Below are 10,760 nucleotides of genomic sequence, written 5' to 3'. Positions count from 1 at the left end.
CCTGTGTTCTCATTGTTCAACTCCCACTTATGAGTGAGAACATGCAGTGTTTGGTTTTCTGTTCCTGTGTTTGCTGAGAATTTGGCTTCTAGCTTCATCCATGTCCCTGCAAAGGACATGATCTCACTCTTTTTTATGGCTGCATAGTATTCCATGGTGTATATGTACCACATTTTATTTATCCAGTCTATCACTGGTGGGCATTTGTGTTGGTTCCATGTCTTTGCTATTGCAAATAGTGCTGCAATAAACACGAGTGCATGTGAACCAACTGCATTTCTACGAAGAAACAAACATTTGGAACAGAAGAAGAACCAAATACATGGAAACCCAAATCAAAATCCAATGCCATGTACATTTGCACCACAGAAATTGAAATATTTGGGTATTTTCTTAACAAAATATACAATCCATATGCTGAAAAGTACAAAATGCTGATAAAAGAAATCAATCTATATCCTATACTATATTATTACTATAGTATTGCAAGATGTTAGCTTTGGGAGAAACTCAGTAAAGTGTACTTGGAATCTGTATTAATTCCACAACCACATATGAATTACAATTATCTCAACAAAAACTTACTTTAAAAAATCCTGCAAATCTTTTTTTTCAAGAATAACACCTTACTCTATCATCCTGAGGATCATAATAGCTTATTTGTTGACTGCAAATGGGCTTTCATGAGGCCTCAGACAAAGTCTACTGGCTCAAGCTAAGCTGAAACTGGTATGCTTTTTGATATTTCTGATCTTCAGAGTCACTGATAACACTAGGACATTCCAACATTTCCCAGAGGAGTGATCTGGTCTTCTGTGAGCTCCCTGGCACTATCAATGTGCAAGCAGGTTGCTTGACCACTTCATGAGTGAGGTAGACAAGACTGGGGAGGGAAATAAATAGATACCAGATTGAAAGAAAGATGAAGGAGCTGGGGCTGTTTTCCCTGAAACAAGGTGACATGGAGGATATAATACCTGGGTTCAGATCCCTAGAGGGCTGTTTTGGGGCAGAAAAGTGAGAGCTGAGTTTTTGACAAAGTTCCCAGTGCTGGACACATTAAACTAATGGTGATGCTTTAGGGTGAGGAGAGTGGGAGGTTGTGGGCATTTTCTTCAGGCTGAGCCTGGTGGGTTGCTGGACTGGGAAGGTCTTTATAAATGACCAAGCCCTTCTTAAGCTTTAGAAAAGCTGAGTGAGAACACATTCTGTTATGAAGGCTTCTCCTTCCCACCCTCCTCCTCACTCTGAGCAGTGGGGGAAGGGGAGGGGCAATGAGTTGGAGGATATGCAGAGAGGCTCAGTTCAGAAGAGAAAAAAAAAAATGTATGCTAGGCTGAGGCTGGGCCTTCTCAGTGCCTCCTGGTGGAGATGTGGGAACACCCACAGCTCAGGGGCCTCACCCTGCCTCCCATTTGAGTGGCAGGGAGGGATACAGGAGGACAGGCTGGGAGCAGGAACCCTAGCCTCGCCAGGCACCTGTCTATCTGTCAGTCAGTCCTTCCAGGACTTCCCCGCAGGCAAGCCCCTCCTCTTACTGAAATCGCTCCCAGAATGGCACTGGTAAGATAACACGGCCTGGGAAGAGGGGGTGGAGGGCAGCCTAAAATTAGCCCCTTGGACCAAGACTAGGGGCTGACTCCTAGTCTTTCAGCGGCATTGTTAACAGTGGGAACCGAGAGCCCCAGCTGCTCCAGGCTGGGGCCGTAGAGGCTCCCTAAGGAGGGGACACCAAGGCCCCAATGTTTCACAGACGGGTGGGGGCAGCGACCCCGGGCAGCACGGCCTCAGGCTGAAGCTCGGTGAGTACCTGGAGCCTAGGACTGGTTTGAGAAGGGTGACCACCGCGGTCCCGCAGACCTGTGATCACCCACTACCCGTTGTAGGCTGTTTCCACTGGGTCTGGGACGTGGTGGGAGTTGGGGGAGGCGCTTGGGAGGTCGTTAGCGTAACCCACCAGGAGGAGGGAGGAGGGATATAATGCCAGCTCCCTGCCTTGTGTGTCCCAAGAGGATATGTCTGCCTAGGACCTCGAGTCTAAACAGACCTGCTTCTTGAGAGCAATTGAGATTATGCACTACAGGAAGTGTGGAGATTTGTCTTTGTGTCCCTGTGTGGTGGTGTTGGCTAGTCTGTGTGTATGGGTGCCTTGGAGTGGGTTTAAGGGCATAAGGGCAGAACTCCTAAGGGTGGGAGAAGGAAGATAAGGTTTAAAAACGTTCTACTAATGCCTGAAGGAGTGCTCTAGGGCACAGAAACCAATCACTTTCCTGTAGGAGTACTTAACCTGTATTCACAGACACCAAGAGGACCTTAGATAGAATTCAAAGGGTCCAGAAACTTGGATGAGTAGACAATTACCTTTTTTCCCCCTAACCTCTAACTAAAATTTACTGTTTCCTTCAAGGATGGATGTAGGTAGCAAATGGCAGTAGCATAACCAGTTCCTGTAACTTGGTTACCAGAAGAAACCACAGATATTTCATATCATATTACAGTTGTGGCAGATATCTTGAAATGTCATTTATTACCACTTAGAAATTATTACTAGACCTTTTTATTTAATGTGTTACTAAAGAACATCTCTTACTATATCATGCATTTAATAATATTTTGACAGTCGCATTTTATTATAATTGGTTTCCTTTAATTTTATGTGTTTTATGTAGTAAAAACCATTCTGAAAGGCGTTTATAGACTTCACTAGTTTGTCACAGGAACCAGTCTCACAAAAAAAGGTTTAAAATTCCTACATCTTTAGGATCAGGAAGGAGCTCCGTGCACGTAGGAGGCACATAATAACTATTTGATTAATAAACTACAGCAAAATGAGGTTAGACAACAGGCTAGCTGGATTTTCTTGTCCTTATCTAATGAAGGCACAATTCACTCCAGTGCCAAAGCCAGCTGGAGAGCATGGCTTGGTCTCCCTCTGGAGGCTCATTATATGAGCTCTGCTGTGGGCTCTTGGTATGACCTTTGCAAGAGCTTTGGCATTTTCCTCTGCCACTCCCTGCCACATTATCTCCCCAGACCCTAGTCCCCAAAATAAAATACTAAAGAGGGAATTCCTACCAGTTTTCAGAATAAATTATTTGTAAAGGAACCTTCCATTACCGAAGACCCTGGAATTCATCATGACACTGAAAAGCTGAAGATCCTGGGAGCTGCAATGTGACTCTGCTGGAGTCAAGGGAGGGGGTTATGTGTTTGTGTTTCATCTTGTAACAGAAAGAACAGGAGTAGGAGTAGAGAAACCTGGATTCTGTTTCTGACTCTGTTCTTGCCTTGATGTAAGGCATATGGCAAACCCCTTACCCTCTCTGGACTCAGTTTCCTCCATCCAAAAAATGGGGATAATATTACCTATTTTGTTACATGAAATTGCTTTGAAAAGTATAGGATTATAAGTGTGTTCTGAGTTCTTGTTCATGAGACAACTAACAATAACAACCATGTGACATTACTAAAGTCCCTGCTCTGCTCTGAACCTTGGTTTCCCCATCTCTAAATTGAAAAAATTAAATTATCTACAAGGTCCATTGCAGCTCTGAGGTTCTAGAACATTAAGTAGGGAGCAATAGCCATAGAAAATGGAGACATAAGTAATAATCATCCTCATAGTATAAATAGTTACCGAGAACTACCTTCAGGCACTATTCTAAGCACATACTATGTACTAACTCATTTAATCCTAACAACCTTCCAAGGCAGGTACTATTGTTATTTTGTCTTTACAGATTAAGAAATGGGCACAGAGAGATTAAGTGACCTGCCCTAGGTCACACAGCTACTAAATGCTGGAGCTGGGGTAGAAGCAGAACTCCCATGTTTTGCCACTACCACATATGCCCTCTTTATCTGCACTGGGGGCAAACAAAGCCCCATATAGGAGTTACAATTCTCTGGAGGAATTAACTTGGCAGAAGGAGTTGCTTGTGGCAGAAAGAAACATGGTGTATATGGAGAGCCATCATTTCTTGTCTCTTGTCACTGGATCTCAGGGTATAAGTCAAGGAGTAGTAGGAAGTGAGGCTGGAGAGATTGGCCAAGATTTGTTCATGAAGGACCTCTGAGTTGGGCTAAAGTATTTGGGATGTAGCTGGAAAGAAAGGGGAGCCATTAAAGTATTTAAAACAGACAATTGGCAGAGATCAGATATGTATTTTAAAATTACCACTTTATCAACAATGCTGAGAAAATAATGAAAAGAGAAACTACCTATGAGACCACTATAACTGCTGAGGCAAAAGGCAGTGGGGGCCTAGATAAAGCATGGTCAATGAGAATGGTCCCTGAAGAGGACAGGTGGTCTGGAGAGGTCTTTAGTAGGTAAAATCCACAGGACTTAATGGGATTTGATGAGAGAGAGATAAACACGCAAGAGGATTGACAGGAGTCTTGGTTTTTGGTTTGGTTGACCAGGTAAATGGTGAGGAAATGATATATGGATCAAGTTTTATCATGGTGGTAGTGGTGGTGATGTGATACTGCTGTCTTTGAAGTGCTTGAAGAAACTCAGTAGATACATGCCTGGAGCTAAAGAGAGAGCTGGGGGCTTGGACAGAGAGGTTTAAAATAATCAGAATAAAGGTGAGCATGACTGGAGAGAAGAGGATGGAGAAGAGAACATAAATATTTCAGGGGAGAATGAGAAGGGAGAAAACTCAGGAGAGTGTGCTGGCAAGGAAGATGATGGAGGAGTTTGTAGGGAGGAGTGGTCTGTAGGGATAGATATTCCAGAAAAGTCAGGGAAGAAAAGATCTTCAAGACATCCACTGGATTTACCCACAAAGATGACCTTTTGAAGAGCTTTCTTGGTGTGTCTTTGAGGGTGGGTGAAGCCAGACTACAGAGATTGGATAAGTGAATGGAAGGTGGTGAAGTACATAGTAGAAAACTCTTTGGATATGTTTGGTTAAGAAGGGAGAGATGAAGAGAAAGATAGCTAGAGTGGGACAAAGGACCACAGAAGTTTATTGTTTTGTCTCCTAAGATGGTTGAGGGGGAGGAGCCAGTGTGAGGAGGCTGAAGGTGCAGAGTATGTAGTAGCCCTCTTACTCCTAACAACTTCATGAGAAAGGGACTTTCATTTCTGTCTTATAGATGAGGAAACTGAGTCCCAAAGAAGGGAAGAGACTTACCCAAGGTTACTCAGCTAGGAACTGAGAGTGCTGAGCTGCAAATCTGGGTCTGCTGGATTTCTAAACTCCTGTCCTTTCCATTGCACCCCAAGAATAAATAAATAATAAGACCATATATGGAGCTGATGCTGGTGGGTGGGGAGGGGCCTAAAGTTTAGGGTGACCCTACCCACCCACCTCATAATTTTCTTTCTATGAGGTAGCTACCTGAGGTCCCAGACTAACAAAGAGGGGTGGGGGTAGACAGTGAATAAAAGGAGGTATGAGGCCCTGAGACCTCGGCTGCAGGATATGGGAGAGTAGGGAAACTTAAGCTCTGAGAAACCTGCCAGCTCACCCTGATGACATTAGAAACTGAGGTGGATGACCTTGACACTGAAGCACTAGGAATAGGACTGGTAAGGTCAGAAGTTAGGTTGAGTCAGACATTGAGCCATGAGTGGTTTTGTAGGGCCTGAGGATTGTGGGAAGAGAAGAGTTGAAGGTTGAGTCAAAGGCTCTAGGCTGGGTCAGACAGAGAGGATGGAAAAAGGGTTAAACCAGAGGAATGGGGAGGCAGTGTTGGCAATCAAAGGGACTCCTGGATTAAATTGGCCCTGGGGGAGAATCTAGTTGTAATCAGAGAGGAAACTTGCCCTGGGAACCTCGACTGTTTCCTGCCATCTGTCTTCATTTTACTTGAAATATGTTCTTTGTAACGCCACCTCTTCATTTAATCAGTAAATATCATTCGATACCAATTTCCTGAATACTTCTATTCCTGAAATGTGGGGCCTTCATCTGAGGGAAGGTTACAGAACACTCGGGTGAGGGAGCTTTAGTCATATATGAGGGGCTGTGAAGAGTTAAACTATCTGAAAATGGAGTTAAGGGCTTGCCCCAAAAGACTGATGTCAGAAAGCTCAGGGATGACAGCTTGACACCACAAAGTATGGTTCTATTGGCCTAGCCAGTGCCAGGCCAGAGCCACCTTACTAATCCACACATTCTGATCTGAGGAAAATGCGTCTACCAAATTTCCAGCCATGATACAACCCTACTAGGGGTAGAGGAATACAAAATGAATACAGGGTCCTTGCCCTGGAGTTTATACACTAATGGAATATAGATAAGCAGAAATGTGGTTTGAAAGTTCATAGCTGAAGTTTAGTTGTGATCCTTCAGAATCCCTGAGCAGGAAGAGGAGATTAGGGAAGGCTTCCTAGAAGTAGGAGTTTGAGGGGCAGGCAGAAGAGTATATGCAAAGGCATCAAACTATAAAATGCCCTGACCTGTTTTGGCAGTGTCTTTGGGGCCTGAAATAAGACAGTGGGATTGGGAGTGAGAAGTAGGAGACCCATGAATGAGTAGCCTGATGGTGAAGGGCAGGGGGCAAGGGGTTGAAATGGAGGCAGATTTCAAGGAGGGTGTGTGGTCAGGCTTTTGATGGGTACCCTCATTCTCTCCCACTTGTTTGTCACCCACAGATCTGGTATTTCCTTGTGCTCATAATGAGAATAGTTCTCCAGTTAGCCAAGATGAACCTCATGGACATCACCAAGATCTTCTCCCTCCTGCAGCCCGACAAGGAGGAAGAGGACACCGACATGGAGGAGAAGCAGGCTCTCAATCAAGCAGTGTATGACAACGACTCCTATACCTTGGACCAGCTTTTGCGCCAGGAGCGTTACAAACGTTTCATCAACAGCAGGAGTGGCTGGGGCGTTCCTGGGACACCCTTGCGCTTGGCTGCTTCTTATGGACACTTGAGCTGTTTGCAGGTCCTCTTAGCACATGGCGCTGATGTTGACAGCTTGGATGTCAAGGCACAGACGCCACTTTTCACTGCTGTCAGTCATGGCCATCTGGACTGTGTACGTGTGCTTTTGGAAGCTGGTGCCTGCCCTGGTGGTAGCGTCTACAACAACTGTTCTCCCGTGCTCACAGCTGCCCGTGATGGTGCTGTTGCTATCCTGCAGGAGCTCCTAGGCCATGGTGCAGAGGCCAACGTCAAAGCTAAACTACCAGTCTGGGCATCAAACATAGCTTCATGTTCTGGCCCCCTCTATTTGGCTGCAGTCTACGGCCACCTTGACTGCTTCCGCCTGCTTTTGCTCCACGGAGCAGACCCTGACTACAACTGCACTGACCAGGGCCTATTGGCTCGTGTCCCACGACCCCGCACCCTCCTTGAAATCTGCCTACACCATAACTGTGAGCCAGAGTACATCCAGCTGTTAATAGATTTTGGTGCTAATATCTACCTTCCATCTCTCTCCCTTGACCTGACCTCACAAGATGATAAAGGCATTGCATTGCTGCTACAGGCCCGAGGTGAGTGGTGAACAGGCCAGCCTTGGGTCACGAGGCTTGGAGGTCTCAGGGCCCCAAATCACTGTAAAAGCCAATCCTCTGAGATGCACTGGAGAAAACTCCATTTTCCTCCCTCTCCTGGGGCCCCAGTAGAGAAGAGGTTATGTATTCCATGTTAGAGAAAGGTCACTAAGATAAGGTTGGGTGGGGGTGGGGAGCACTAGCCCAATTTCTGGTTCTGGCTCTGCCAATGACTGTTTTATTTCTTGGAAAGGATAGAGCATTAGGGCTGTAGTAGCCAGGGGAGGGTGGATGTAGGCTTGTGTGGGAGAATTATGCTGATAATTGCTCCTCATGACCTGTTTCTTCTTGCTGTAGCCACTCCACGGTCACTTCTATCACAGGCCCGTTTAGTCATCCGCAGAGCCCTGTGCCAGGCTGGCCAGCCACAAGCCATCAACCAGCTGGATATTCCTCCCATGTTGATTAGCTATCTAAAACACCAACTGTAATCTTGCAGTCTCCCCAGGAACTTATGATGCCTCCAAAAACCACCTGGGGACTCAGGTAGCTGGAGGGCATTACAGCCTCATCCACTTACCTGGAGTTGCTCTCCTGTATTATCCTCCACAATAAAATTATCCAGAAAATAAGTCCCAGTGTCTGTTGTGCCTGGTGTGTGTGGGCATGGATGGGGGCGTGGGTGTTATTGAGGGAAGGGGTATGATTGGCCATGGGGAAGGATAGCAAATGGTCTGGTATCTGACAGGCACCGGAGTCTGTAAGAGCAAAAGAGGAAACTAACCCAATGGCCTATACCTCCACACCAAGATCCTTTAGAGAGTTTTGGGAGCTGGGTTGCCCTGGAAGCAAGGTCCTGAATAATACAAGTGGGTAGAAGGGTAACATCAGCTTGCCCAGCCCTGTGCCTCCCTTCAATTCTCTGGCTGCTGCAAGACACCTTTTCATTGGCTGTCCCCCAGTCTCATATTACTTTGAGTTAAGTGACTGAGGAGCCTCCCATTCACTCACCTTGAATCATAGGCTGCATTTCTGCTAGTCCAGTTTCTGTTCAAGATCTACCTGGGTAAGCAAACTATCAAATATTTATGACAGAATATCTAATGTGAAAAATAATTTGGTTACATAGGTGATAGGCTGAGAATTCAAGTAAGACAAGCAGATAACCTAGAGATTAGCAAGTCCAGGAAGCCAGCATAACTTCTAGGCTTCAGGGGTAAGGGAGGAGGGACAGGGGTCATCTGATTGAAAGTGAAATCACAGGCCTGCCCATGATTTGGGTGGTGAAGAATGGAGGGACCATGGGAGGAGGTAGTATGACCTAAACCAGGAGCTGGAATCACACAGCAGAATTGGAAGTATGCTGATAGCAGGAACCACAGAGGAGACACAGCAGGGGCACCACCCAAGGCAGAGAAGGCAGAGGCTAAGTACCCTGGTTTCTCCATTTTCCCTGCCTTCCCACCAGTGCCTTCTATTGGTTAAACCCAGTCAGAAGGTAGTTGACTTGGGAGCCTGGGAAACACAGCCTGTAGGGGTCAGACCCCCTATAATGTGGAGAACAGGGGAAGGAAGCAAACAGACCCTGGACCAGCACAGATATCCACTTAAATCCAGGGAAATTCATTTTACTAAATTTTAATCCCTCCACAGGACCTTCTTGTATTTCTCCTGTACAACTGTGGGTGAGAACATGGGTGAGCAGTGAAAGGGACACAAGATTAAGGGGTAGAGGAGGAGAGCCCAGATAATCTGTACCCAGGAAGCACTTTACATATTTAGAGCCCCTCCTGGGAGCTGCTTTGATGGTCTCCTACATCATGCTCCCCTATCACTGGGAAAGGGAGGCAGAGCATGGAGTCTTAATCTGATTTGCCCCTACTTCTCTCACCTCCCCATTCTCCCTAGCTACTTCTGCCTGAGAGACTTTAGGAAGGAAGGTGAGAAAATTGGATATCTATCTCCATGCTCCCACCCCACCCAGCTTTCAGATTTTCATTCTTAGGCACTTTGGGAAACAGTGCAAATGTTTTTCTTCAAGGAGCATGAGAACTAAAGAACTCAGGGCTTCAGGGTAGGCATCCTCAGCTCTCTTCTTTCTTTCAATCTGGGCTCCTAAGTGGTAGTTTGTGCAAAACCTCACCCCTAGCCCTGCCTGTGATTCCCTTAGGGCCCTTGGGGATTGAGTCAACCTCAGCAGCCCTATCTGCTATAGTTCCCCAGGAAAGTACACCCTTCGAATGGGGCCTGGGCAAGGTGGCCTCCTCCGTGGCATCTGGGACACAGATTCTGGTTGACTCATGAAGGCACATGGACACTTTGGGCATTTCAAAGTTCATGTGTTTGAGGAGGTTATAAGAATGTACAAAATTCTAGGTAAAGAGGAAGGGCCAAAACTCTTAGCTTCAATTTCCCAGATGAGGGAATGGAGAACCCAACTAAGGAAAGTGCCCATGTTATTATTTACGGTCCAGCTCTTCAGAACATTCCTAGCTGTTCTTTCTCTGGTTGCCTGTGCTGTTAGTGAGAAGAGACAACTTTAAGGCCTGATGCCTTAATATTTTACCCTCCCCAGGCCTCATCATTCCCATCCAGTAAATGGGCCAGGAGTTGGAATGAATCACCTCAAATTCTGATGATGACTTTTCCAAGGCAATTTTGCCTAGGAAGTATGAGGAGAAAGCAGAGATGCTATTACTGCACCTCGAGTGAAATCTTCCTCTTGGCCTTTAGTGTCTTGTCCAGGTGAAAGCTCAGTTTCCTCAATCCCCCTTACTCCCAGCACAGTCACTAGCTTTCAGAAGGCCAAATTTTAACTACTTCAGGTAAGCTAGGCCCCTTATCTCCCTTTTATCTCTCCTCCTGACCTCCCTTTACTTTCTGACTTTCTTCCTTCCTCTCTCCCTCCTTTCTTCCCTCCTGCTATCATCTTTCTTTTTCTTTTTTTTATTTATTTTAATTTTTTAATTTTTTTTTATTATACTTTAAGTTCTAGGGTACATGTGCATAACGTGCAGGTGTGTTCCATATGTATACTTGTGCCATGTTGGTGTGCTGCACCCATCAACTCGTCAGCACCCATCAATTCATTATTTATATCAGGTATAACTCCCAACGCAAGCCCTCCCCCCTCCCCTCTCCCCATGATAGGCCCCAGTGTGTGATGTTCCCCTTCCCGAGTCCAAGTGATCTCACTGTTCAGTTCCCACCTATGAGTGAGAACATGCGGTGTTTGGTTTTCTGTTCTTGTGATAGTTTGCTAAGAATGATGGTTTCCAGCTGCATCCATGTCCCTACAAAGGA

The 10,760-nt window shown here is 45.8% G+C and overlaps 1 protein-coding gene across 2 annotated transcripts; it reads left to right on the top strand.

Annotated features, from left to right (window-relative positions):
* The first annotated feature begins 1,630 nt into the window (after positions 1–1,630).
* On the top strand, positions 1,631–8,091 carry ASB12 (ankyrin repeat and SOCS box containing 12). 2 transcript variants are annotated; one of them, XM_017854806.1, is made up of 3 exons: positions 1,631–1,802; positions 6,611–7,457; positions 7,815–8,091. In XM_017854806.1, the coding sequence occupies exons 2-3, from the start codon at positions 6,635–6,637 to the stop codon at positions 7,946–7,948; spliced, it is 957 nt and encodes a 318-aa protein (XP_017710295.1). In that variant the 5' UTR covers positions 1,631–1,802; positions 6,611–6,634; the 3' UTR covers positions 7,949–8,091. The 2 variants fall into 2 exon arrangements, with proteins under 2 accessions (XP_017710295.1, XP_017710291.1); XM_017854802.1 differs by lacking the exon at positions 1,631–1,802 and adding an exon at positions 5,442–5,542.
* The last annotated feature ends 2,669 nt before the right edge of the window (positions 8,092–10,760 follow it).

The sequence above is a fragment of the Rhinopithecus bieti genome, unplaced genomic scaffold, assembly GCF_001698545.2.
Source record: "Rhinopithecus bieti isolate Rb0 unplaced genomic scaffold, ASM169854v2 scaffold_2870, whole genome shotgun sequence".
Classification (NCBI taxonomy): domain Eukaryota; kingdom Metazoa; phylum Chordata; class Mammalia; order Primates; family Cercopithecidae; genus Rhinopithecus; species Rhinopithecus bieti.
Note: the sequence above shows the minus strand (reverse complement) of the source record. Positions and strands in the feature narration are given on the sequence as shown.

Excerpts from the sequence above, each read along its gene's own strand:
- ASB12 (XM_017854802.1), top strand. The coding sequence starts at position 5,486 with ATGACATTAGAAACTGAGGTGGATGACCTTGACACTGAAGCACTAGGA. Across the intron at positions 5,543-6,610 it reads AAGCACTAGGAATAGGACTG|ATCTGGTATTTCCTTGTGCT; the intron begins GTAAGGTCAGAA and ends TGTCACCCACAG. Across the intron at positions 7,458-7,814 it reads ATTGCTGCTACAGGCCCGAG|CCACTCCACGGTCACTTCTA; the intron begins GTGAGTGGTGAA and ends TTCTTGCTGTAG.